The sequence below is a fragment of the Oryctolagus cuniculus genome, chromosome 7 (genome assembly GCF_964237555.1).
Source record: "Oryctolagus cuniculus chromosome 7, mOryCun1.1, whole genome shotgun sequence".
In the NCBI taxonomy this organism is placed as follows: Eukaryota; Metazoa; Chordata; class Mammalia; order Lagomorpha; family Leporidae; genus Oryctolagus; species Oryctolagus cuniculus.
Window position 1 is genome coordinate 45646166 of NC_091438.1, and position 27874 is coordinate 45674039.

Here is a 27874-nt window from a genome sequence, read left to right on the forward strand (position 1 = left end):
AGGCAGGATGGCAGCTGATACCATCTGTTTGTAAACAGTTTCCACAAGTCACCTCCTGCTGCGAATCATAGACTCTCAAAGGAAGGGCCCCGCCCACGCAGGCCAGCCTGCCCTTCCCAGCCTTCCTGAGGGGTCATTTGGCCTCAACTTGAAACACCCTGGATGAATCAAGGGAGCATCTCTGACCTCACCCGTGAGCAAACACCTTCAGCACCTGGCTGCTGGGTGGATGCCATGGCGGAGCTCACCAGTCATCGGGTCACTGATGGAGCAGAAGCCAAGAGGCCAAGCTGCAATTTTCTAAAAGCCTGGGTGTGTCCCTTCCCCCGGGGGGTGGTGATTTCTAAGGTGGCAGAGCAAACACTGAGCCTGAGAGCAGAGGCCCTGGCGTCTCATCCCCTCACGCCCCATCGGGAGGCCTTCAACGTTTGCTGGCTGGGTGACTCTGGCCAAGGCGCTGAAACTCTCTGAACCCCGGTATCCTCACATTCAAAACCATGGAGTCCCCACTTGACATGATTGGGGGAGCTAAAATAACAGATGTGAACAGCCCGGCAGTGTCACTGGGACAAAAAAAAAAAAATCGTGCTGAATAAACCGCACTTCCAGTTACTACCGTGGCCTCCTCCCTTGTGAACCCAGAGAACATCACACACACACCTCCCTGGGCCCCCTTGCCCAGAGCGCATGCGCGCGATCTACGCCCACAGGGACGGGCTCTGCCCGATTCAGGAGGATCCTGCCAGGGCGGCCATGGCCAACACCTATGAAGACGGAGGGACCCACGCCTCCAAGCACGCCCCACTCGGAAGAGTTCCCGAAACCCCAGTCTTCCTGGTCATGAAGATGAGACCTGGGGAGGCCAGTTAGCAGTCTCCTGGAAGGCACAGCTGGGGGAACTTTGCTCACCCAGTGACCCCCCTGCCGCCCCACAGAAAGCCTCAGCGCTCCCGATTCCAATTCCAAACCCCTGAAGAGCCGCGGACCCGAACCTTTGGGTCGGGTGCATAGGAGGGCAAAGCAAGCAAGGGAGGCAGGAGCTTGGGCCCTGGCCTCAACCAGCGCTTGTCCCCTGTAAAATGTCTGTTAAGAGCCTGCACTTCAGGGAGTCACGACTGAATCGGATGGCACCTGTCAGTAGAGTCCCTAGAATACTTAGAACTGTCCATATGTGATGGCTGCGATCATAATAACTCCAAGAAAGCCAGATTCCTATCCAGGCGGGAATCATTTATCTATTTGGCTTTTCACAAGCATTTCTAGGTAGTGGATAATTGATAAACGTAAGAATGAAGGAATAAATGGGAACGCAGTGTTCTCAGGAGGTAGAAGCTTTATTGCGATGTCTTCAAAGGACAATCAAATCAGTAGGCATTGATTGGGCACCTGCTGGGTGCAAGCCCCTGCAGACCATAGCAGAGTCCAGTGTGTTCCGCCCATGGCTCTCAGGTCCCCGGAGAGAAAAATCACACAGGGGGTCCGGGGAGTTCTGTGGGGCTGAGACCCGGGTGGGTTTCCGGACATCAAAGTGCAATTAGCTTTACTGTGGGAGGCAAACTCCGAGGCCCAGCACCCGGCGTGGGAGCCAGGGGCACCACCGGGAGGAGGCGCGGTGGGGAGCAGCAGGTGGTGGGCGGCTCAGCAGCAGCCGCCGGAGCAGCAGCCGGAGCTCTGGTTACCCGAGCGCTGCGACCTCTGGCTGCCGCCCCCACAGCAGGAGCAGCAGCCGCTGCGCTGCCGGCGACGCCTCCTCGGAAAGCAGCAGCAGCCGGTGGAGCTCGAGCCGCAGCAGCCGTTGTCGCCGCAACAGCCGCCGCCGCTGCCGCAGCAGCCGCCGTCCGAGCCGGAGCCGCAGCAGCCGCCGCCGCAGCACGGAGAGGAGGAGCCGGACGCCGGGGTGGGCGCCGGTGCTGGGCAGGGAGTCGGGCCCTGCGAGGACCCCTTGGAAAAGCCTTTGGCGGAAGCGGCGCTCTGCTGGGACATGGCGGAGCTCGTCACGGCGGACCTGGAAGAAAGCCAGCCTTTGAGACGCGAGCACGCTTTTTTCTTTCCAACCGTGGGCCTCAGGGCTTGCAGACGCGGCTCAGCGAGCCGGCTGGCCGGTGCTGGGGCCCGGGAGTACAGAGCGGAAGCCGGGAATGACAGCCCGGCGCGCAGCAGATGTTTGCATTGAGTTCAGCGTGTCTGCAGGAGCTAACAGTCCTTGCGAAGGATGGGTTACTTTCCATTTTCCTGACTGGGATGAGGACCACCCGGGTGCCCGTTGAGGGGAAATACCGGATACTGCGGCCATTTCTCTCCGTAGGACCCAGGCCAAAGACGTTCTGGCTCTTTTCTTCCCCCGGGGTTTTACCTTGGCCACAGAACGTCAAGTGATATTCTAGTAATTACTAACACTGTATACATACCCAGAAGTGAGGAACTGCCAAACTCCTACCTCCTGGATCTAATGAATCCACCACACTGGAGCACATCCAGTCATCGTCCCTTGCCTATGCCTCCCATCCCCCACAACCATAAGAGAAAGGAGGGTCGTGCAGAGAATGGGAGTGTCCCCCTCCAGGCATTCGAGCGACCTGAGTTCCAGTAAGGGCTCATCTATAGACATGCTGCACAAATCTGCCAACTTCAGCCCCTGTCCCTCGCCCTGTCCCCATGTGCACCGCCAAAGACTGGCACACTTGATGCCCAAGGGGGTTGCCACGGTTCTCCTTGCACAGACACCTGCTGGCTGTGTTTGGCTTCTGCTCCTCCAGCCTTCCCAGCCTTCTCCCTCAGACCTCCTTAGAGACTTACCAGACGCTGGCTCCACTGGAAACCTCTCTCAGTTCTCCAACCGGAACAGGCCACCTGCTTGACAGTGGACTGAGCAGTGTCCATCCAGAGAACCTTTTATAAGTAAAGCAAGCCAGGCTCGTGGGAGGAGCCCGTTTCCCAACAGACCTGCTCAGCTGACAGACACATCCCAGAGACATGCATCACTCAGGTAGCACCGTAGGTGGTGCACGTGGGCATCCAAGTCACTCCGCAGAGGTGCCAGGATTGCTGGGTGTGTTTACTTTCCAAACAGGACACTGTTCATAGCTGGGAGGGCTGTGTGTGTGCGAGGGGAAGGCATGGGGCTCCCATGAGGCAAGTGCTGGGGCCCCTTCTGCCCATCTCCACCACGTGCACAAACACACACACACACACACACACACACGGCTCCACTTGCCCACATATCCATCGCTGTGTAATCATGCACTTGGTGCTTCCTAGTTCCCTTGTTAGCTTGATTTGTATCTCTCTGGCTCTTGGTCCCTCAGGAAGGCCAGGGGTGCTGTGGCAAACCTGCCGGGTTTCATGCAGGTGTTTCCAGATGGAGCCAAGAGAAGACAGTGGCAAGGATGCACCTGTGGGAATCCCAGTGGAGATTTCTCTGTCACTAGAAACAGGAAGATAAATGAAAGAGCCACTAAGACAGAAAAGTTGGGAAATGTGGTCAGTCAGCTTATCATATCCTCATAACACTTCCCCGGGGCCCAGGGGGAAATGTGTGCAGGACACTGGCCCAACTGCCTGGGACAAGTTGTCCTCGAACCAACACTTTCTGCCCCACCCCCACCATCTCCCTTGGAAGATAGGATCTCCCTGGGGCCACCGCACAATAGGAAAGAAAATCTTTCCCGAAGGTCTAAAGCATCCCTGACAAATAGTGCCTTTAGAATGACTAACTTTTTTAAAAAAATATTATTTATTTGAAAAACAAAGTTACAGAGAGGGACAGAGAGAGAGGTCTTCCATGCACTGGTTCACTCCCCAAATGGCCACAACAGCCAGAGCTGGGCTGATCTGAAGCCAGATGCCAAGAGCTTCTTCCAGGTCTCCCACGTGGGTGCAGGGGCTCAAGCACTTGGACCATCTTCCACTGCTTTCCCAGGCCATTAGCAAAGAGCTAGATCAGAAGTGGAGCAGCTGGGACTCAAACCGGTGCCCACATGGGATGCGGGCACCACAGGTAGTGGCTTTACCCACTACGCCACAGCACCAGCCCCAGGATGACTAACTTTAAAGAATTGGCTGTCAACTGGCTTCAGAATGGCTTCTTGGTCATGTAACTGTTCATAACCATGAACATGAGGTGTAAGAACTCAGGCCAAAGAATCCAAGATTTAATGGTGAGAGAGATTTGGGGGTGATCCAGGAACAGTCTGAGGGCACAGAATGAGGAAAGGTAAGTCACAAATGCCACCAGTTTCATGTAATGTGACTTCAGAGCCTGATGGACAGGTTGTCTCTAGCTAGGGAGCCTTTGGCGGGTACAGCAGTGAGACATTCCAAGAAGTGAAGTCAATATTAGAAAAAAGAAGGAAATCTTGAAACAACAAGGTGGAGGCAGGATCTCCTCCAGGAAACAGCAAAGTTCTTTTCTAGAGAGAGAGAGGAGAAGGGGAAACAAGGGGAAGGAAGGATTCCAGAGGAATCCACACAAGGAGACTGGGAAGGAATCCCTATGAGGAGAGCATTCCAGCAAGTACCTGCACCATCTGGGCTTGCTGTGGCCTCGGGCACTAACTTACTTGTCCTGTCACTGTTAACTCTAGGGTCAACTGTGTCCTTTGTCTATAAAAGGCTGATTTATGGGGCCGGCGCTGTGGTGTAGCAGGAAAAGCCGCTGCCTGCAGTGCTGGCATCCCATGTGGGTGCCGGTTCGAGACCCGGCTGCTCCACTTCCCGTCTGGCTCTCTGCTGTGGCCTGGGAAAGCAGTGGAAGATGGCCCAAGTCCTTGGGCCCCTGCACCCACATGGGAGACCCGCAGGATGCTCCTGGCTCCCGGCTTCAGATCAGCACAGCTCTAGCCATTGCAGTCATCTGGGGAATGAACCAGCGGATGGAAGACCTCTCTCTCTCTCTCTGTCTCTCCTTCTCTCTGTGTGTAACTGTGAATTTCAAGGAAAAATAAATAAATCTTTTTTTTTTAAAAAAAAGGCTGATTTGAAGTCATCTTTTCTGTGATAAACCTTCTGAGTACCTCCTCCAGGAAGCAGTCCAGTCTTGAAGGAACATTGCCTGGAGAACCCAGCACAGTGGCCAAAGCCCATGCCGCCCAGTACACCCTTTCCCACAGACAGTCCTTGGAAGAGAGAGTCGCCCCTGGCTCTCTACTCAAACTTCAGCCTGAGATCTCAGGACCCAGGAGAAACGGGTTGATGTTTCACACCTGCCCTCGCCACTCCATCCTGTAGAAACTCAGACGGAAGCCCAGAATTCAGGATCCAAGGGAAATGGGCTCCAACGTTCCATATCAGCCTCCACATCCACTCACCCCCCCGCCACTGGCCCTGGACTGCTCCCACGCCCAGGGCTTAGCTCTCTTCTCCAGCCTGCCCCAGCACGTGAGGTTGCAATAATCAGAATAATCCATGCACGCACAGGAAGGCAGGACGAGCACTTTGGTGATCTAACCCGCTGGATGGGAAATAAACTAGCTTCATGTTGTGACCCACACTTGAAGGAGACCCTCCCACGATGCGATTTTCCTGGACCCCACCGTCCTCCTCTCTTCGCGTGAGCTGTCAGCCGTAACCGTCTTTGACACAACTTTTTCTACAAGCTGAAAGTGCACAGATCTACAGTCTAAAAGGGAAGAGTGTTTCCCAGAGGGTTTTTGTTTTCCTTATTGGCTAAGTATCCAGTTGCACTTAAAAGCAGGGAAAGGCGGGTGGCTTGATGGGGGTGGCAGGGGTGAGGGGTGTGGGGAGGTGCACAGAAGGCAATCAGGAGGCTGTGCCATTGAGAACCAAAGCTTTATTGTTGCAGAGGAAGCAGCTTCACAACTGAGTGTCCACCCCTTGTCCTCCAAAGAAGGGCCAGGCAGGTCTGGACCCCCAGACCTCACCGTGGGTGAACGTGGGCAGACGGGGGGCGGGCACTACGCACATCTTAGAAGCTTCTGCCGTGGGAAAACGGGCGAGGGGAAGCCTTGGACTGGGCAGCTCTTCGGCGCTTTGGCTCTGCCAGCCTCTGCTCTGTGCTGCTCACGGCCCAAGTCAGCAGCAGCCAGGTCCTCCTGACTGCTGGCCACTGCCACAGCTGCTGCTGCTGCCGCCGCCACTGCTGCCGCCGCCACAGCAGCTGCTACTGCCACCACCACTGCCGCCACAGCAGCCGCCACTGCCGCCACAGCAGCCGCCAGAGCTCTGGTGTCGGCGTCGAAGGGATCGGCGGGGCCTGTGGTGGCTCAGGCAGCAGCCACCGCCCCCAGAGCTGCAGCAGCCCCCGGAGCTGGAGCCGCAGCAGGAGGACACCGAGGGGCACTTGGGGGGACACTTGGGAGGGGGCTGGCACTGCTTCTGGCTTTGCTGGCAGGACATCTCAGCAGGGACCAAAAAACCTGAAAGACAAAACAGAAGTTTTAAGTTCAGCAAGCACAAGGTAACTTCTTGCATTTGAAATTGAACCACGAATTCATACGAATGTATGCTTCTAATGATCAGACTTTTCAAACTCAGTCTCCTAAGGTCAGTTACAAAGCATCTGTAAATAGTTTCAACCCAGGCACTTCATATCTTAGGGATTCTTTTCAACTTCAGACAGACAGCAATCTCTCCCCGTCTCCCAGAAGAACCTTCCCCTCCGAATCCCCCTCGCTCCAGTCTTTGTTCAAGGCTGCCCCCAGCCTCCCACCAGCGTCTGTTTCCGCCCAACCCAGGAGCACCAGGAGTCCTCGCTCGCCCCGAGAGATGTTCCACCTGGTTCAGGCGCTGGAGCAGATCACCCGGGAAGCAGGTGGACTGAGTTGCAGTCAAAGCTTCCGCCTTTTATACAGAGACTGACCTGGCTTTGGGAGGTGTGGATCATGTGCGGGATGCTGATTGCATCTTTCATAAGGGGCCTGGCTCGATCACTCCCTCCACACCCCAGGGACGCAATTCCTCCCTCGATAAGCATCTAGACTATTACGCGACAGGACGGTCCCCTCTGAACTGCAGGCCTCTAGGATGGCGGTCGAGCTTTTCTAATCGCAGGCAGCACCTGTCAATCTCCCAGGCAGCTCTACTATGCTCTCCATTTCCTGAGCTGGGTCGGTGCTGTTCTACATCTCTGGGATGACAGATGTAGCTAATGGAGGGAAGAATTCTCTAATGGACGTTCAAAATAAGATCCTAGGCCCAAGCCGATGATCTAGTGTAGCTTTTTCTCCTTCTTAGATGATGCTGTAACCTGGACTGAGAATGCTTGATGTCCTAGCCATGTTATTTTAGGCCGGCCTGATGCAGATGATGTGGGTGGTTGGACTTCTCTCCTTAGCTGACCTGGACACACCAAAGGAGTTCCCTGACAGCACTGATCCGGCTCTGATGGTCCCTTTGAAAAGACAGAAGTCTAGGAATGGCTTCTGTTTCCACGTGTGGTCTTAAAAATGGCACCATCAGCCAGCCTCAGGAGGGGTGGCAGGGACCGGGCAGCTGCAGAGGGGACAGACAGCAGGAGAACTTGCAGGAGGTGAGGCATTGGTTCTGGTTATCCCTAAAGGAAGAGCTGGGAAGATGTCTTTGTGTGAATCATCTCAGAAGGATGAAGGTTGGGGGTGGTCGGGAGAAGGAACACAAAGGAACTGAGAACCAGGGAGAGTACAAAACAGATTTCCCCACCGATGCTAGGTCTCCAGGAGAGTCACCAAAATCTATTCAACTAGAAAAGACGGCCAAAATATGCCACATTGACAATAAAAAAATGGGGGCCGGCACTGGGCGCAGTGGGTTAAAGCCCTGGCCTGAAGTGCCGGCATCCCATATGGGCATCAGTTTTAGTCCTGGCTGCTCCTCTTCTGATCCAGCTCTCTGCTATGGCCTGGGAAAGCAGTGGAAGATGGCCCAAGTCCTTGGGCCCCTGCATGCATGTGGGAGACCTGGAAGAAGCTCCTGGCTCCTGGCTTCGGATCAGCGCAGCTCTAGCCGTTGCGGCCATCTGGAGAGTGGGCCAGTGGATGGAAGACCTTTCTCTCTGTCTCTCCCTCTCTCTGTAACTCTGTCTTTCAAATAAATAAAATAAATCTTTAAATATATATATATATATATATAAAAGTAGGAAAAAGTAAGACTTGGGAAACCTCAGTTCCACGCCACGTTCAGGGCCTGCAATGGGCGCTCTGTGGCCGGATGACAGCCTGTGGTGGAAGACCCTTTGGGTTGGTTCTCTTCACCTGTGCAGTCTCCTGGTAGTCACTAAAAGGAGCCCAGTAAGAATTCCTGGCCCACTAAAGAAGGAAATGCAAACAGAATTCTCAGAACAGAACCTGGAACTGTTAGTCCAAAATGATAGTTTGAAAAGAGTATAATCATTACGGATACCCTTATTTGCATGAGAACTATGTATTCTGAATTTCAAATGACTGCCCTGCCAACCTTTGAAGCCAAAGCTATCATTGTAATCAGCCTCAGCCCAACGCCTTCTTCCAGCCCGAGATGAAGGGCGCTTACTTATTCCTGGGGGAAGAGATTATAAAGAAAGCATAATCGTTATCAAAACACGTACTCACAAAAAAGAAGAATCTAAGCATTACCTATCACATTTCTCAGGTTCTGGTAATACTTTTCTCCAGTTTCTTTACTTCATATGTTTTTTTAGTTATTTGTGTTTTGTTTTGATTTTTATACCATGTCCTTATACAGCAGTTTCTCTTCCTAACTTGTCACTTAGCACTTTGACATAAGCACTTGTCATGTTTTCTGTTCTTCAGAGGCATTATTCGGTCTCTTTCTCATAGAGGACACAGACCTGGCTTACAAAGGTTTGGGGATGTTAGTTCTGCATTTGCTCTCTGAGTTCAAGGCCCAGCTCCCCACTTACCAAGGCGTGACCTTGGGTCAGTCACACGTCTGCTTCAGCATGCTCTCACCTGCAAAATGGAGAGGGAAACAGTGTTATCTCACAGAATCATCTGCATCCAGAATACTCTTGGAACAGTGCCTAGCGCTTAGCAAGCACTCAGCAAACACTAGGAATGCAATTCGGTGCTGTGCCACCTCTAAATTTCAGTACAGGGGGCAGGTGGGCCTCGAGGAAGGTGGCCGGGTGGGGAGGCAGACAGGCTGCTTTGCCTGCTGGATCTCGGTGCAGCAGGGACCCATCTTGTCCCTTATTGCCAAGAAATATAAGAAAGAACGTAGAACACAGGTTCTGAATTTCTGGAAAAAGAAATTAAGAGAAGTCAAAGAAACTACTCAGTTAACCTAAGGGCATGATGAATTTTAAAAGGGTCAATCTCCATCCCCTTTTACTTATAGTTGTTTGGGGTGGCCACCTATCTGGCTACAGGAGTGAGGTCAAGTTCAGGAAGCCCTACAGGACACAGCCTAGTGCACTGTACGCAGCACATGTGCCGTTTTCACGACCTTGTTCAGTTAAATTTGCTACTCGGTAGGGAGGATGGATGCTGCCACCAAATCTGGACCTAGGATTGCACTGACATTTCATGGAATGACAGAACAGAGGAAGCAGAAAGAACACGGCCATCACTCAGAGCCAGCGGTTTTCAACCCCAGGGAGGCCAGCGCACAGACATTCCCCGAAAGTTCACTGGGTGGTTCTAATGACGGTCGCTGTGCAGGACGGCTGACTTAGACCTTGTCCTTTCTTCTGGAGAAGAGGAAACAGACTCAGAGATGGAAAGAGACTTGCCCGGGACCCCACAGGGTGAGGACCCTCACCACAGGTTGAGGCAGAGCTGGAAGAAACCCACCTATCGGCCTCTCTCCACACAACACTCTGCCTCTTGCATGATGACGAATTTCTTACTGCAACTTTTTTTCTAGCAAACTTTATTTATTTTAAAGATTTATTATTTATTTGAAAGGCAGAGTTACAGAGAGGCAGAGGCAGAGAGAGAGAGAGGTCTTTCATCTGCTGGTTCACTCCCCAAATGGCTGTAACAGCCAGAGCTGGGCAGATCTGAAGCCAGGAGCCAGGAGTTTCCTTTGGGTCTTCCATTGCAGGTTCAGGGGCCCAAGGAGTTGGGCCATCTTCCACTGCTTTCCCATACCATATCAGAGAGCTGGATCAGAAGTGGAGCAGCTGGGATTTGAACCAGTGCCCATATGAGAAGCCCACACTGCAGGTGGCGGCCTTACCTGCTACACCACAGTGCCAGTCCCTCTAGTAAACTTTATTTTGTGTATAGTTGATCCTCTTTATCCATAGGTTCCACATGCATGGATTCAACCAGTAGTAGATTCAACATATTAAGGGAAAAAATGTGCCTGTAATGAACCTATAAGCACATTTTTTTTCTTGTTATTATTCCCAGACCAACAACCTAGATAGGGTTTAAACTATGCAGGAAGATATACTTAGGTTATATGAAAGTACTACATCGTTTTCCATAAGGGGTTTGAACATTTGCTGATTTTCGGTTTCTGCAGGGAGTCCTGGAACCAATTCCTGACAGATACCAAAGAATGTTACTAATTTGCTTATGAAAACATGGCCACTGGAGTTGCAGTAAAAATAGTAATCCATGTGGTGATGAATCATGGCCTGAATCGCCTGTCTAGAAAAGGTGGAACTAATCGTTGCCTCTGCTGCCCTCCATAACCAGGAGTCGAGCACCTGGGTCTGCAAGGTGGGGTCTGACATCACCAGGGATGGGCAGCTGGCAGGGCCCCAAGAACCCTCCCAGGGAAGGCACCTCCTAGATGACTCTTCCTTGGCCATGAAGTTCAACCTTGTCTGTGCCTCTGAGTTTATCAATCCTGGGGACGTTGAGTCACTGCAACGAACTCACAAGAGACAGAGACGTCAGCCGACAAAGAGGAACGTGAATACCAAGTGCTGGGCTGACAGGCACAACCTTTCCTGTGGGAGAACTCCTTGGAGAAGTCAAGACTTCCTCAGCAGGTGCGGGATGAGCATGCAGGTGCGTGGCGGCCCCAGATTTTAATGAACAAAACTAGACATTCCCGTCAGGTCATATGAACACTGGATTTGAGTGCTCCTGAGACTCTGTCCCTGTCTCCCCCTCCTATGAGTTGCTTTGTGTTACCCGATGGCCTGGGAACCTCTCCATGAGGGGCTTTGCACCATGCCACTCTCATCCGCTACAAGCTGCTCTGGAGTTCAGCACTGGACAGGTCACCTTTTTATTTGTCTTATTTTCACTACTCCTGTTGCCCTGGGATGTGCACTGGAAGATGGAATAATGCCCATCTCTTCCCCTACCCAAACCATGTCCACATCCTAATTTCTAGAGCCTACGAATATATAACCTTCCATAGCAAAAGGGATCTTGCACATGCGACTAAGCTAAGGATCTTGAGATGCAGAGATTTTCTGGGATTGTGCAGTTGGGTTCAAAGTGACCAAGAGGGCCCTCGTAGGAGGAGGGCAAGAGGATGTCAGGGAGAGGAGCAAGGATGACAGTGAGTCATTTTGAAAATGTAGGAAGCAACTGGCATTGTGGCACAGTGAGTTAAGCCACTGCCTGTGATGTGCCAGCATCCCATATCAGAGCACGGGTTCAAGTCGTGGGCTCTGCTTCTAATCCAGCTCCCTGCTAATGTACCTGGGAAGGCAGTGAAGGTTGGCCCAAGTGCTTGGGTCCCTGTCACCTGAAGACAGAGTTCTAGGCTCCTGGCTTCTGCCTGGACCAGACTGAGCCATTGTGGCTATCTGGAGAGTAAACAATGGGTGGGAGGTATTCATTTCCCACCCTCCCCCCCCCATCACTCTGCCTTTCAAATAAATAAATAAATCTTAAAAAAGGAAAGAAAATGTAGTAAGGGGCCCCAGGCCAAGGAATGCCAACAGCCTCTGGAAGCTAGAAAAGGTCAGGAAATCAGGAAATGAACCTTCCTCGAGGCCAGAGGTGGGGACCACCCGACCCACCTGTGAAGTCATGTGGTCTGGGCCTGCCAAGGCAGCAACAGGTAGGGCTCAAAATTCAATAAACCTACAGCAGGCTAATTTTTAAGCTGATAATTTCATACTTTGAATTATCATATGATAAGTTCATACAACACAAATGTTATAAATATCCACATGGTCCACCATTATACTTGATGAAATAAGCCAGTCCCAAAAAGACAGACACCATATGTTCTCCCTAATCTGTGGTGACTAATAGAGTATGAAGAATGTGATGTATAGGAGTGAAATTCTCATTTTGAGATTCGATGATTGTGTACAGTCCTTGTCTCTGCTGTTGAGGAACAGCATTTTTTTCTTCTTTCTATTTGCTGGACTCTACATAGTGTAGAGTTAACCTTGTGAGTATAAAGTAAACCGAAAGTGGATCACTGTAAAAATTAAGAGAGGAAGGGGGGAGAAGGGTGGGAGCCCGGGCAGGAGGGAGCGTGGGGTGGGAAGTGTCACTATGTTCCTAAATCTGTATATATGGGTTACATGAAGTTTGTTTACCTTAAAGAAAAGCAAAACATTCCCCATCCCTGCTAGAGCCTCACCTTGACCTTATACTTGACTGAGATCCTTGACTGAGACACCTTGACTGAGACCCAGGCCACTTCTGACTTGCAAAACTGCAAGTTTTGTGTTACCTGTGGCTTGAGGCCACTAAGTTTGTGGTCATTTGTGGTCACTGCAGCCATAGAAAACTGATAACGCACACCTAGATTTAAAACTAGCTTCCAATTTATGATATGGCTTAAAAGGATCTCAAACTGGATTTGTTTCCATCGGTGTGGGAATGGAAAGCTCACGTCTTTTAAGGGACAGGAGGGCTTCTCGGTGCCTCTGAGGCTGACAGGGCGTCCTGTGGCCGGGAGATGTTCCGTGAAGATTCCTGGGTCAGCCAACCACTGGAGTTGTGGGACCCCTGAACCTGTTTCCTCCTCCATAAAAGGAGGTAAAGACAGTGCCCAGCTCAGAACAGTGGCCACGCATGAGGACGAGGCCAGCCCAGCCCTCAGCCCAGACCTGGCAAGGAGGCCGTGCTCACTCCCTGTCAACCCTTCCTCTTACTGTGTCATCATCAGCACCGTCAGGGAAAACCCGAAGCTGTCAGGAGCTTTGCCGGGACACTTCCAGGTGAGGCCCAGCACCTTGTCTGAGGTCACGCAAATGATGAGAGAAGTTACCAGGGTTTGAATCCAGCTCTTTGGACCCTATATCTCTCTAGATTGTTGTTCCTCAAATCACAGTGGCTTTTAGCCCAGTGCCTGTGCATCCGTCAAAGAAGTGTTGCACTGGCCAAGCACCCCCTGGGGATTGGAATATCATGTACATAGTTAGACTGTAGATACTGCAATATGACCTGAAAGTGGTGCCTCCTCCTTGCTGCGGAGAAGAGGGTGCTGAGTGGGAGCCCCCCAGCAGTCCTGGTCTCCAGCTGCAGAGTCTCTGCTCGCCTTCCTGGGGACCTCCACCTGCTAAAGCTGCATGCCAGAGACGTGAGTGAAGGAGAGCACAGAGACTGACTCACGGCCACCCGGGGCCCCGCGTGTGTGGGAGCACTTCCTGGAAGAGCTTTGCCTGCAGGCCCCAAGCAAGCAGGGCTCAGCCTGGCCACAGGTCTCCGCGCCACGCCGTGGGATGCTCACAGCCAGCTGTGGCGTTATCTCCTCCATGGGGAGCATTTCTGTAGCTGGCATCTGGAGGCGGGGATGCCCGGGGAGCCTCTGGAGTGAGTAACCAGAGAAAGGAGGATTCCTCCTCTTAGAGAGTAAGTGCACACAGAGCGTGGGGACGCAGAAGGAGTAAAATAGCAAGGAGGCTCCTGGAGGCGCGTGCGCTCTGGCGCCTTGTTTTCTCAGCTGCAGAGGATGGCGACCTCTGCACAGGTGCCCTAAAGCAGGCTGCGGGGAGGGGCTGGACTTCCCATCACAGGAAGCCAGAGCTCCACCAAGGAAGCTGGGCAGTCCCTCAGGGATGTTAATGTGCCCTTGTTTGCCATCACTGGTGGGACGTCTTCAGCAGAGTTTTCTTGTTTTTGTTTTTGTTTTTGTTTTTGTTCTTCCAGCCTACACTGAGGACCTACAGGGAGCCAGGCCTGGGCCAGCAGTGAGGAGGCAGAGGTGACGAGGCTATCACCATGCCTACTAAAAGCTGCCAGTTCAGTGCAGGAGACCAGCGTTCCCAAGGAGCTACAAAGCAAGAGGACTCCGAGGCGTGTGGGCTGAAGCCTAAGTAAGTGGATTAGAAAAGAAAAAGTGGACAGCATGAACAGCAATGTGGACACTGCGATGGACCACTGGTGTGAATCTCTGAATGCATCTGCACATCTCCAGATGTTACATTAAGTCAGGAGAAGGTTCGGGTAGATCCGTAAGACGTTTACAGGGGCCAGCATTGTGGCTCCGGGGTAAAGCCGGTGCCTGCAACACCAGCATCCTGTATGGCCTGGGAAAAGCAGGGGAAGGTGGCCCAAGTGCTTGGGCCCCTGCCACCCACGTGGGAGACCGGGAAGAAGCTCCTGGCTTCTGGCTTCAGGAGCCAGCCCCTCCTCGGCTATTGCAGCCATTTGGGGAATGAAGCAGTGAATGGAAGGTATCCCTCCCCCCACCCACAACTCTGACTTTCAAATAAATAAATAAATCTTTTTTTTAAAGATGTTTACAGCAATTACCTCTGCTGGGGGATCACGAACATTCTTTCTCCTTTTGTCACCTCTATTTTCTAATTCTGCAATGAATGTGCATTACTTGGATGATAAAATCTTAGAATTGGCACAAGGATACTAACCAGACTACAAGGACCAGAGAAGGTTCCATGGAAGTGACAGTTGATGCTTTTAATCAATTTTTAGACACTTTGAGCCTCTCCTAACACCAGGCACCGTGCTTAGTCTTGGAGGCACAGGGAAAAACCGAGTGAGCCCCACAGCCCCATTCTGCTGAGGCTCAGTGTGCCCTCCCTCACTGCTACGTCCACTGCAGCCCAGAAGCCACGTGCTGCCCACCTGGCCCACCGACCTCCGTAGTCCTCCCTGGCAGGCTCTCTCCAGCGGAAGCTTCATCACATCCTGCAGAACAGCGCCTGCTTCACATGTGGATGTCATTTCCCTGCAAGACCACGACCTCCGTGCAGGGAGGAACTCTGGATTCTCCTCCACTGGATACCCAAACAACAGAGCTGGGAGACGCCAGAGGCCCTGGGACCTGAGCTGAATTGAGCCATGAAGAAGGAAGAGGCATGGAGGCGCAGCCTAGGCCTGAGGGGCCTCCTGGTCGCCAGCACTTGGCTCCAGCTGGGGCCCGAGAAGGATGAGTCTTCTTCTTTGTGATTCTCAGCACCAGTGGGTTGTCTCAGACCATGGCTCCTATGTGCTAGGGGCCCAGGGCTTACTGAATTGAAATGACTGCTCTAGAGGCAAGCCCTGCACCCATGTTTGGGGGAAAGGCTTCCCTCCATCCAAAGATCCCTTTCTCCTTGCGGTCCCAAAGACTGACTGCACTCATGCTCAGGACCCAGAGAAATATGATTTGACTTCATAGAGCTGCTCCACTTCCTATCCAGCTCCCTGCCAATGAGCCTGGGAAAGCAGTGGAAGATGGCCCAAGCGCTTGGGCTCCTGCACCCATGGATGGAGTTCCCGACTCCTGGCTTCAGCCTGGCCAGCCAGCTGTTGTGGCTATTTGGGAAGTGAAGCAGTGGATGAATGATCTCTCTCTCCCTCTCTGTAACTCTGCCTTTCAAATAAGAATACGTAAGTCTTTAAAAACTATGCATGTATGCAGTTCTGTTTTCCGCCGACATGTCATTCTACTTCAGGCAGGAACAATTCTACAGACAATTGAAAAATGAGACAGAGTGTGTGAGTCTGGCCTGCACCTCCACCCTAGCACCAGAGCCTCTGGCTATAGCTCGGAGCTGCTCTTTCCTCCGCACTCCGTCTTCAACACCCAATCCCACCCACTCCAGCCCACCCCAGCCAGGACGGTGCCTGCCCTGAGGTGCCAGGACTCCTCTGCGCCTGCTCAGCCACACTCCCGCCTCTGGCGGCCAGGCAGCGTGTGACTGAGTCACGTCACAGGAGCCTGAGCAATTGCACAGATGTCTGAATCCCCAGGCTGATGACGACATGGACGAGAATTTCCTGCTGCCTTTGAGCCAGGCTTTCCCACCAAAACCCAGGTGCCTCTCTCTCTCTCTCAGGGCCGTGGGTTGCTGTACCAATCTGTCGGTGTCTGAGGGAACCCAGCCTCACACACTCTTCCTGTGCCCCCTCCTCGTCCCCTACCCCCCACTTCTGCCTCAGTACCCACGCGTCCTCCCACCCCTTCAGGAGTCGCCGTCGCAGACTCCCCATCACTGCCGTGCGAAGGCCTCTCCCTCTGCCTACCCCAGGCCTTGACCGCTGCCCTCTGATGACATAAGCCAGGATCCACAGCTTACAGTGATGAAGGTGCCCAGAACCCACCGTCTCCACCCGCCAAAGCCCTCTCAGTTCCCTCAGTAAATGGCCCCGAGACCCAAGGCTGGGGGCCATCCTAGCATCTCCTTGTGCACCCTTACATCTAACGATGCACCCAAGTGCCCCCCTCACAGCTCTACTGCCTCCTTTCCTCAACCCTACCTACCTCTCTCTCTGTAGGGTAATCCTGGGCAGACTTAGAACTTTGTCTCCCTATGACCCCCAAGGAGAAGGGGAATCGAGTTCCCTCAGATAATGCCCAGATGCTTCATAACTTGGTGCCTTCTGTCTCCCCCAACCACATCAGAATTATCATCCCCACAGGTGCCCGGGGGCATCCTCTGCAGGGAAACACCATTCTCCTGAAGCTCCAGGATCTGCCAATGGTCATCTCCTGGGCAGCTGCCCAGCCAGCCCCCTGCCCGCTCCTCTACAGAAGAAAGCCTGTTGGCAGGGGCCATCATACTCTGAGCATACTATGGCCTCCCCGGTGGATTCTGAGCCTCTCGTGACCTGGGAGACATCACAGAGGTTGCCCATCTTCAATCCTGTGGAGCCCTTCCTCAGAGAGCTCTTTGGAGACAGAAGCCCTGGGTCATTCATCACTTATAACCCGAGTCGAAGCACAGAGTGCAGAGCCTCCAGCAAGTACTTGATGAATGAAGAACGCAGGACTGAAAGGATGAGAGCCGGTGGAGGGCGAGGCCCACGGGGCAGTGTGGTCCCCGCACGGGAGGGTCGGATGCTGACTCAGCCTGATTCACATAGAAACTGTGGCTGAAGTCACTTCTCTGCATGCTGCCTCAGTCTCCCCAGGATGCTGGGCAAATGGAGATTCTAAACACTGGAAGCTTGGGCTCTCTTGTTAGATAAATCAGGTGACACCCTTCCTGCCTAGTTACTCATGGGCTCTGTAGGTCACCTGGAGCCTGTCAGAGGCCCCACCCACCCCTCCCATTCCAGAGACAGAGGGACTGCAGGAGCAAGATGAGCACCCACAGCTCCAGCCACTGAGCACTACTGTCCTTCCCATCCCCCTTGTCTGAACTGCCTGACTGCCTGGCCACGGGGGAGGGGGAAGGGAGGAGACAGGAGGGGAAGGGAGGGGAGAGGAGTGGAGGGGGAAGGGGAAGAGGAAGAGGAAGGGAGGGGAGGGGAAGGAAAAGAGAGGGAAGGGGAGAGGAGGGGGAGGGGAGAGGGAAGAGGAAGGAAAGGGAGGGGAGAGGAGTGGAGGGGGAAGAGGAAGGGGAAGGGAGGGGAGGGGGAAGGATAAGGGAGGGAAGGGGAGAGGAGGGGGAGGGGAGAGGGAAGAGGAAGGGGAGGGGAGGAGAGAGGAAGGGGAGGGGAGGGGAGAGGAGGGGAAGGGAAGGGAGGGGAGGGGAGAGGGAAGAGGAAGGGAAGGGAGGGGAGGGGAGAGGGAAGAGGAAGGGAAGGGAGGGGAGGGGAGGGGAGAGGAAGAGGAAGGGAAGGGAGGGGAGGGGAGAGGGAAGAGGAAGGGAAGGGAGGGGAGGGGAGAGGGAAGAGGAAGGGAAGGGAGGGGAGAGGAAGGAGAAAGGAGGGAAGGGAGGGGAGGGGAAGGAGAAGGGAGGGAAGGGGAGGGGGAAGGGAGGAGAGGGGAGGGGAAGGGGAGAGAAGAGGAAGGGAGAGGAGGGGAGAGAAGGGGAGGGGAAGGGAAAGGGTAGAGGAAGGGGAAGGGAGGGGAAGAGAGAAAGCAGCTGATCCCCGTGCAGTGCCACTGTGACCCAGCTGCCATTGAGCTGCCTGAGGGTACAGCATGAGCCTTGGAGTCTGTCTGGACAACACATGTGAGAAGCTGAAGCCAACTTTCTAGAACACAGCCCCCACTAACCACCACTGATCCCAGGACTCCCGGACAAAATGCTCTTTCACAAAGCCCCTTGGACAGAGAACATCCCAGTACACGGGCATCCTTTGTGGCACACAGCAGGTACCCTATAACCTCTTGCTGTCATAGCACCCCAGGGACCTGACGCCAGCATCTCCTCCCAGCCATCCCTGCACAGTGGAAGGGCCTTGCCTTGGAAGCACTGCGGGCCTCATGTTCTCATCAGGACCCAGGAGACGGAGGTGGCTGGAATGAATTGCTAGGAACGTAAGACTCGAGGACCAGTGGTCAGCCACTCGTGTCTCTAAAGGAGGAGAGTCAGGTGCGCAGATACGGTGAAGTAAAACTGAACACAAACCACAGAGAGCTGCCGCCATATTAACTCTACTACCTTGGACAAGTCTTACTGCTTCTCTGCACCTCGATTTTCTCTTCTGTAAAAATGGAAGCTAATAACATGCTAATCAAATGAGATCACATGTCACAGAGTACTTGATGAGCCAAAGTACTCTTAAAAATATCGTCTACTATTAATGAAGACATGAACGTAATCTAATAGTGATGATGATGATAATCAAAGCCAACCTGTGAATGGCGTTGTCCCTAACATAGCCCTACATCTTTATGTGACATCACTGACCCCAAGGGCTGGAGGAGGGCAAGGCTTGCAAGACCCCCAGGTGAGAGTTAGATGTTAACAACATATCAGGGCATTGCTGGTGCCTACCGGGAAGTCAGTAAGGGCAAACCCTGTCTTGGCCCAAAGACCATGAGAAAGCAAGAATGAACCTGATGGCTAATCTCTGTGACCCTACCTTGACCCCCATGGGGCTCCACTGATGACTGGGGAAGGAACTCTGCAGTCTCCCAGCTGGTTCTGCAGGCCCTCGGGAACCAGAATGTCAGGTGGGGGCGGTGCCTGGGCTTGGGCAGTCCCTCTGACTCTCTGCAGCAGCTTATCCTCGCATGGCTAAGAGGGAGGCTGGACATGACGACCTTTACAGGCCCATCCGGCTGGGGCGGATCTAGGACAACTGTCTCTCAGGTCTCCTGTGGGCTCTATCCTTAAGGGCTCACAGTCCATGGAACTGTGACCGACATTCAACAGCATCTCACCAGTGGTTCCACATAGGGAGAGCCTGGTTTAGAGTGGCTTCGCTCTGACCCAGCACCAAGAGTGTCACACCAAGAGAGGCATTTGGGGTTGCTATTGGAAGGTCCATCCATCTGTTAATCATTCAGTCCTCAGAAGCACATTAAACATGGATAACAAGCCAGGCATTATGCTGAATCCTAAAAATACAGATGTAAAGAAGGCCCAGCCATAGTCATTAAGAAGTTCCCTCTCTGGGTCAGGGCAGACACATAAGCACACACTCATGAGACGGTGTGACAGGTGCTAATGGGAGAGTCCATCAGCTCTCGGCAGTGACGAGTGTTGGGGGGGTAAGAGAGGAGATGACATTGTACACTCCCCGAGAGTCATTCACCACTCCGCCATGCCCGACAGGAGGCCAGTGACTTCCCAGGAACACTCTCACGCCCTCTCAAACCTTCTAAGCTAGAAGGCAGAAGGAATCCAGTCCTGGTGTGGGGGTTTGGTGCAGGGGTTAAGATGCTAGTTGGGACTCCCATATACCAACTACGCTCCAGACCCCAGCTTCCTACCAATGTGCACCCTGGAAGACATCAGGTGGTGCCTCGTGTGGTTGGTTCTCTGCCACTCATTTGGGAGACCTGGATTGACTACCCAGATTCTGGATTCAACCTGGCCTAACCATGGCTGTTGCTGGCATTTGGGGCTGGGGAATGAACCAACAGATGGAAGCTTGCTCTCTCTCTCTCTCTCTCTCTCTCTCTCTCTCTCCGTGAGTGTGTGTGTGTGTGTGTGTACCTAACTTTCAAACAAATAAAATTAATTACAAACTTTAATGGCAGCCACATCTGCATGCCATATCAGAGTGCATGCGTTTGAGGCCCAGCTCTGCTATGAATTCCAGCTTCCTGTTAACATAAACTCTGGGAGCCAGCAATGGATGACTCATGGGTGGGTTCCTGCCACCATGTGGGAGCCCTGGATTGAGTCCAGGCTCCCAGCTTGGGACCTCTAAACCAGCAGATGAGAGTGCTCCCTCTCTTTCTCTCTTTCTCTCTCTCTCTCTCTCTCTCTAATAAATCCACATACATGTTGAAAGCAATGATGGCTCCTCATCTAGTCCCCATCAACATGTTTTTAGTGGCAGCTAGTGGAAACACGCAGTGAGCAGAGACGCAGCCCCTAATCTCCTGAAGTGCAAGGCTCAGCGGGAGAGGCAGCATTGCAAGAACAGAACATTGGTGTCAGCCTGGCGTCTGGTGGCCCCGTAGGAAGAGATGTCACACCAGAGACACAGCGGAGCTCCCAGCGGACCCTGGACAGGAAGTGCCTGCTGACCTGGCAGTGCTGTGTAGACACGTGCTACCCTGGCCTGCGCCTTTCCCCCTTCACCCACTCAGAGTTGGGGAAGTCAGAACCTGAGAAAGCGAGAGAGGACAACACCCCCCACCACCACCACCCCCGTTGAGATGCTAGTGGTTGGCAGTAAACAACTCCCCCCCACCCCAGACATTAGTGGCTGGCAGTAACCCCTCCCAAGGGGGGTATCATCTCCCCTTGGTTAAGCAGACCGGAGTGAGGAGGCTCAAGAAGCCGACTCCCAAGCGCAGGGGACACGGCCCAGGGGTCCCAGGCCCAGGGGTCCCAGGCCGAGGGCAGCCAGGCCCCTCAGGACGCGGCGGGATGAGCCGCTGCCTGGACGGTGCCCCTCCTGCCCTGCTCCTCAGCTGCAGGTTGCTGGGGGAGTTGTAGAGTCGCTCCCAGCCCACACGTGGTGAGGGGAGAGACACACTCAGGCACCAATGGACAGCAAGGCAGGAAGCGGCTGTGGGCCAGAGACCCGAGTCTGCCTCCTCCAGCGGGAAGCATGTCCATTTGCAAGGTCTTTCCCTGGTGGGAAGGGAGGGCTGCTGAAGCATGGACAGAGCCTAGTGCTCAGTGGATGGGCAGATGCCCTCCTGATGTTCAGAGAGGAAAAGTGGGCAGCCCAGACGGCTCACTGGCCGTGCGGCGCTGGCCTCCGAGCCTGCTGGCCTCCCTGCACCCTGAAGCAGTTTGGTGGCGCCAGCCTCCCGCCCCATGTGCTTATCTCAGCCTCTGCCCTCGGGCTCTCTCCCTTTAGGCCCTGCCGTTCAAAATCTGCTGTCTGGAACTCACTCCCCATTCATTGCTGGCCTCTTCCTAAGGAGTTAATTGTGTTTTAGTGGGTGCTGACCCTCAAGACAATGGAAGGAAGATCCACCGAGGGGGCCTTAGGCCTAGACCCCAGCAGAGTTCTGGGGAGGGCTATGTGGCGGTCACTGGAGCAGGTGAGGGCACCGAGCCCCAGACTGGAAAAGCAGCTTGCCGGGCCGAACAGCAGAAAGCGGCAGGCCTGCAGCCAGTCTTCTGCACGCCAGGCCCTCAAGAAAACACGGATCTGTGGATCTCAGTGGAGTCGGGGAGCCCCTCTCTGGAAAGCTTCCTGGGGCTGCAACAGCGCTGCCCACCTAAGAGAAGAGGGGACGCTAGAGTTGACGTATCCCCGGCTGGGGGGAGGGGGGTACGACTTCTGATGGCCATCCAGGGCTCTCCTGCCAACAGCCCGAGCACAAGCTCAAAACTTAATACCCCCAGGGCCCAGCTCCGGCTCTCGGGAGGCGTCGTTCCTCTGTTAGGACGCCCCCTGGTGGTGTAGCGTTGAAACGCGATTCTGAAGTCAGACGCACGCTTGACTCTCAGGCCTGCGGTCCTGGGAGAGTTCTCTCTCCGAGCCTCAGTTTCTGTGTCTCGAATGATGGAAGAAATTTTTCCCAAGTTTTATGGGTTGGTGTGATAATAGGCGAGACAAAACCTCCGGGTTCAGGGGCAGGTGCTTGGCCTCTGGTTAAGACACTGTGACATCCATATCCCTTACTAGAGGGCCTGGGTTTGAATCCCAGCTCTGCTCCCAATTGTAGCGTCCTGCTAATGCTCACCCTGGGAGGCGGCAGGCAATGGCTCGGGTGGCTGGGTCTCTGCTATTCATGTGGGAGACCTGGGCTGAGTTCCTGACTCCAGGCTTCAGCCTGGCCCAGCCCAGCTATTGTGGGTATTTGGGGAATGACATGCAGATGGGAGTCAGTCTCTCTCTCTCTCTCTCTCTCTCTCTCTCTCTCTCTCTCTCTCCATTTCAAATAAAGTGAAAAGGAACACATTTTTAAGTAAGTTTTTAAATACATGAAATAGGACTCTGCTTTTTCGGGCCTGTGATACTTCAGAACTTGGCCCAGGCCGACCTTGCATAACAAGATCAGGATGTTTGGGTTCTGGCCTTGGATTTGATGAACCTGCTCCTGGGTCTTAGTGTCTTATCTGTGAGATGAAAAGAAAGGTCAGTTACTCCCCAAATATTTATTAAGTTTTTAATGTCTTCCACACATCAAGTTCAAGATGGAATGAGGAAAGGAAGACTCAAGGGATGAGTGTGAAAATTGGTGAGATGCACTCTGGTCCAAATAGAAACAAAACCTGAGTATGGAATCCAAAACACACACAGGAGAGGTGGCACAGCAGATGGTGGAAAGCACAGGCTTGGGGGCTTGGGAGCTAGAGTGCAAGTTCAAATTGCAGCTTGACCTCCAGCAAGATACTTCACTTCTCTGGGACACGGTTCTTATAAAATAGAGATACTAAGGTCAATCAATGGGTTGTGTGTATGTGTGGGAGGATGTATGGGCATACTTAAAAAATTGATGGAAGGGGCCGGCACTGTGGCGCAGTGGGTTAATGCCCTGGCCTGCAATGTTGGCATCCCATATGGGTGCTGGTTCGAGACCCAGCTGCTCCACTTCCCATCCAGCCCTCTGCTATGGCCCGGGAAAGCAGTGGAAGATGGCCCGAGTCCTTGGGTCCTTGCACTCACATGGGAGACCTGGAAGAAGCTCCTGGCTCCTGGCTTCAGATCAGCACAGCTCCAGTCGTTGCAGCCAACTGGGGAATGAACCATCAGATGGAAGACCTCTGTCTCTCTCTCTGCCTCTCCTCTCTCTAAATAACTCTGACTTTCAAATAAATGAATAAATCTTTAAAAAAATGGTGGAAAATTGAATTAATAGATAAGTTTATTTTGGTGCAAGCAAAATGGAATCCATGGATAGTTTTTTTTCATAATATACATTTTCTTTTTTTTTCTTTTGACAGGCAGAGTTAGACAGTGAGAGAGAGAGAGAGAGAGAGAAAGGTCTTCCTTTTGCTGTTGGTTCACCCCACAAGTGACTGCTACGGCCGGTGCGTTGTGGCAGGCGGGCTGCATCGATCCGAAGCCAGGAGCCAGGTGCTTCCTCCTGGTCTCCCATGCGGGCGAAGGGCCCAAGGACCTGGGCCATCCTCCACTGCACTCCTGGGCCACAGCAGAGAGATGGACTGGAAGAGGAGCAACCGGGACGGAATCCGTCACCCCAACCGGGACTAGAACCCGGTGTGCCAGCGCCGCAGGTGGAGGATTAGCCAAGTAAGCTGCAGTGTCAGCCATAATAATATACATTTTCTGTGAACTTTTAAATACCCTTCAGATTTCAAAATTTTTACATCAAAATAAAGTTTTCTTTTAATTTTCTTTTTCCAGGAACTTATCAAAGTACCCTTGTGTGTGCGTGTGTGTGTGTGCATGCATGCACATGTATGACAAAATATAATAAATAGAGGGGCAAGCCTGGCTTAGGCTGTGAGTGTGTGGGGGTGTGTGTAATTTATATAAATATAACAAAAAGAAAGCTAAAACATAATACCACACATAATGCATCAACTTACTAAGACACTTTCACAGAGCCTGGCACCCAGCGATCACACCTAAGGCTTTCACTATGTGCACCGCGTGGGTGGCAGTCCACAGCCACATGCTTTGGTGAAAACGCACAGCTAATCCTGGGGTCGGGACCACGCCACCAGGTCTGGACAGAGAAGACGATTTGCAGTGATGTCTGCACCAGCTTCCTGCCCTTAATCCACTCCCATCGCGGGAACCAGCGACTCTCTAAGCTGGACGATCAGTTCTGGACTCACGCCTTTGATTCTGTCTCCCCCTACTGTTCCATGCACGTAAAGCAAATTGTGTGCTCAATCTTGGCCCTACAGAGACGTGTTCACACGCTACGTCAGCGTTTACAGCTTGATTCAGGAGACTTCAGTGTCTTGTGTGACAGCTCTGAAATAAGGACGCACACCAGGGGCAGGCACTTGGTAGAGTGAGCCAGCGAATGGAAGAGTCCCTCTCTGTCTCTGCCGTTCAAATAAAAATAATTAAGTAAACTTTTAAAGGAAGCAAGGAAGAAAAGAGGAATACATTTGTTAAAAAAAAAAAAAAAAACAAGAAAAGAAAAAATAGGAGGATGCATCATTAGAGGAAAGCTGGACGGAGAAGCCCTCAGAAGACCGACGTATCCGTTTTCTAGGGCGGCTGTGGGCAAACACCACAGACAGGTGGTGACATTGAAGTTTGCTGTGAAGACGCTGGCTTCTTTGTGGCCTCTCTCTCTGGTCCATAGATAACAGTCTTCTCCCAATATCTTCATAAGGTCTTCCCTCTGCATCCCAATTTCCTCTTATTTATTTATTTATTTATTTATTATTTATTTCTTTGAAAGGTAGAGTTATAGACAGAAGTTGAGACAGAGAGAGAGGTCTTCCACTCACTGGTTCACTCCCCAAATGGCTGCAACAGCTGGAGCTGTGCCGATCAGAAGCCAGGAGATTCTTCTGGGTCTCTCACGCGGGTACAAGGGCCCAATCACTTGGGCCATCCTCCACTGCTTTCCTGGGCCATAAGCAGAGATCTGGATCAGAAGAGGAGCAGCCAGAGCATGAACCGGGCACCCACATGGGATGCTGGCACAGTAGGTGGAAGCTTAACCTACTACGCCACACAGTGCCAGCCCCCCAATTTCCTCTTACAAAGACATCACTCATATGTCTTTTAGGGCCCCCAAACTAAGTTATTTAAATACTCTCTTTCCAAATACAGCCATGTTCTGAGGTCTCAGGGTTAGGACTTCCACGTATAGCTTTTGGGAGGAACCAATATAGCCCATAAACAGTTGAGAACAGGCTTCCTTAGGGACCGAAAGGAAGCCCTGTACTGTCACAGGTATTCATGGGGACGGAGATGAGCTCCCCCACCTGTGCCCACCCTCTGAAGGGTTCAGCAGACATGGGAGGCTGGTGAGGGATGACGCTAAGTCCCCAGAGAGGCGGGAGGCAGTTTCCAGAGCATGAACTTGGAGGCGTCTGCATCTTGAACATTAATCCCACCACATTTCCCCTCCACGGTGCCCCAGCACTTACAGAAGCACCAGGAGAAGCAAATTCCACTGCACTCACGCCACCATCGCCAGCACACTTCGGAAACGCCACGGAGAAGCGAATCCCACCACACTCCCTCTCCACGGTACCCTGGCCCCTGAGGGCAGCACCGAGGAGCTGCCTGGTGTGCCTAAGTAGAGAGCAGAACCAGCCCTAAGACCACCATCAACAACGTCACCCCCTGCCCCCAGCCTCTGGAAACACTGGCCTACACATTCCAGGAGCATTCTCCAAAGTAGGAAAGTTCTGCCGAAGGGAAGTGATACTTTTGAGGAAATAGCTCTGGCTCTTTTCCTTTTTCTCCTCTTGTGAGTACAAAAGCCTTGTATTTTCCACCCTCAGGCTAAGCCAAGAGTTCACAAGAAAACCACTTGGAGAGGCCAGCGCCGCGGCTCACTAGGCTAATCCTCCGCCTAGCGGCGCCGGCACACCAGGTTCTAGTCCCGGTCGGGGTGCTGGATTCTGACCCGGTTGCCCCTCTTCCAGGCCAGCTCTCTGCTGTGGCCAGGGAGTGCAGTGGAGGATGGCCCAGGTGCTTGGGCCCTGCACCCCATGGGAGACCAGGAGAAGCACCTGGCTCCTGCCATCGGATCAGCGCGCTGGCCGCGGTGGCCATTGGAGGGTGAACCAACGGCAAAAAGGAAGACCTTTCTCTCTGTCTCTCTCTCACTGTCCACTCCGTCTGTCAAAACACACACACACACACACACACACACACACTCACACACTCAGAGAGATTGGGGCATCTTTGCAAGTGAGTGAGATGCTTGCCTCGTATCCCTTTTGGATTCCTGATGTGCTGCAGAGAGTCAGAGCCCATTGGGTGTGGCTGCCAGACAGACAGCAGCGAGGGGTTGCTTAGAGGAGTCTGCTGCGTGGCCCTGATGTCTGGGGAGCATTCCTGATTACACACCCAGGAGAAAGGAGGAGACCCACAGGGAGGCTGGTGAGGGAGAGAGAGTGGAAGATCAGACCCCCGGTCCTCCCCACTGCAGGTTCCAGGACAGGTGAGGTCTAAGCTGATGGCGCAGGGAAGCCTTTCAGATTGTGCTGGACTGCAATCCCTGCATGTGATCAGAAGGTTACAGAATCTGCCAGGGACATCATTACAACACAGAAAAGAGACTGAAAAACTATCTGAGTTGATAAGTAAATAACTGGCTTTCTCTGTGAAATATTGAGCTCAAACTTTCAGTCAGTTTTCTCCAAGAGTCATTTTGCCACTATTGAAATGATCACTGGTCATGTAGGTGATTACCTCTCCGCCCAGAGAACCTACCCTGTGGATTATTTTCCTTAAAGTCACCCATCAGACCTTCACTTGTGAACTGCTGCACAATAATTTGTGTTATATACTTTCTTACATTTAAGATGTATCCATCAGCCAAGAGAATGGAATGACATATTGATGTTCACTTTCTATTCACAAGACTGATGGAAAACTTTCTTTGATAACTCTGTAGTGATATTTTGAAATTCATTAGCAATCTTAATGTATGCACAGTTTCATTAGTCATTAAAAAGCATTTACTGTAGGGGTGGGCATTGGGCCTAGGACTTAAGGTGCTGGTTAGGACACTCAACGTCCTCATCACAGTGGCTGGGCTTCACCTCTGCTCCAGCTTCTGGCTTCAGTTTTCTCCCAGCATGGCCCCTGGAGGGCGGCAGTGCTGGTTCACGTAGTCGGGTTCCTGTCGCCCAGGTGAGACCCCTGGACTGAGTTCCCAGCTCCTGGATTCAACCACGCCAATCCAGCTGTTGTGGGAATTTGGATGGACCAGCAAATGGCGTGCTCGCTTGCTCTCTCTCTCTCTCTCCCCTAAATAAATACATGAATAGTTTAGCAAGAATTTATTGTGCAAATAACATGAAATTTCTATAAACTGGAGCATGTTTGGAAAGCAATTTAGGTAAAAAGTAACTGTTGTATACACTGAAATACTAGATTACAATTTCTTGAACTTTTATACTATTCACTACATAAATGGATGGGTTTTGTAACTTTACTGCTTGATCCCAAAATATCACCTAAAAGGAATGAAATCCATCTGGAAGCCGCAAAATTCGAGAATGAGAAGATGGGTCTGAAAATCTTAAACCTCCTATAGGAGACATCAGCAGACACGGTGGAGCTGGGCCCTCCAAAAATCTGTCCTCAACAATGGAAATGAAAAACTGGCAGAAATGGTCAGAATACACTGTTTCGGAACTCTAAAAGCATTTAATCAAGAAAAAAGTGGGTGAATATTGGTAATAACAGTGAAC

At 52.5% G+C, this 27874-nt stretch overlaps 2 protein-coding genes across 21 annotated transcripts in view; both read right to left on the reverse strand.

The window, feature by feature from the left end:
- Nucleotides 1-1315: 1315 nt before the first annotated feature.
- CRCT1 (cysteine rich C-terminal 1) lies at nucleotides 1316-2990 on the reverse strand. The gene is made up of 2 exons (XM_008264429.4): nucleotides 2797-2990; nucleotides 1316-2005 (listed from the first exon to the last, which is right to left on the reverse strand). The coding sequence occupies exons 1-2, from the start codon at nucleotides 2973-2975 to the stop codon at nucleotides 1639-1641; spliced, it is 546 nt and encodes a 181-aa protein (XP_008262651.3). The 5' UTR covers nucleotides 2976-2990; the 3' UTR covers nucleotides 1316-1638.
- A 5123-nt stretch (nucleotides 2991-8113) lies between these two features.
- Nucleotides 8114-27874, reverse strand: part of LOC103350055 (uncharacterized) — a 328422-nt gene continuing 308661 nt past the window's right edge. For 6 of the 20 annotated variants that reach the window (XR_011390429.1, XR_011390427.1, XR_011390431.1 and 3 more), the window contains 3 exons: nucleotides 25592-25739; nucleotides 24944-25083; nucleotides 20823-22624 (listed from right to left, as the gene is read on the reverse strand). Coding sequence is in view for 2 of the 20 variants with exons in the window: in XM_070077708.1 (XP_069933809.1) it covers nucleotides 25016-25083; nucleotides 25592-25739 (216 nt within the window). In the remaining 18 variants the exon portion in view is untranslated. Of the gene's footprint in view, nucleotides 8470-8833; nucleotides 8883-20821; nucleotides 22625-24943; nucleotides 25084-25591; nucleotides 25740-27874 lie in introns of those variants that run through there. The other 14 variants (XR_011390435.1, XR_011390428.1, XM_070077708.1 and 11 more) reach the window with 9 other exon arrangements.

What these genes read in the sequence shown, in the direction of transcription:
- CRCT1 (XM_008264429.4), bottom strand. Translation starts at nt 2,975, where the DNA reads ATGTCTCTGGGATGTGTCTGTCAGCTGAGCAGGTCTGTTGGGAAACGG. An exon ending in TCCAGTGGAGCCAGCGTCTG is followed by an intron (nt 2,006 to 2,796) that starts GTAAGTCTCTAA and finishes GCTTTCTTCCAG; the next exon opens with GTCCGCCGTGACGAGCTCCG.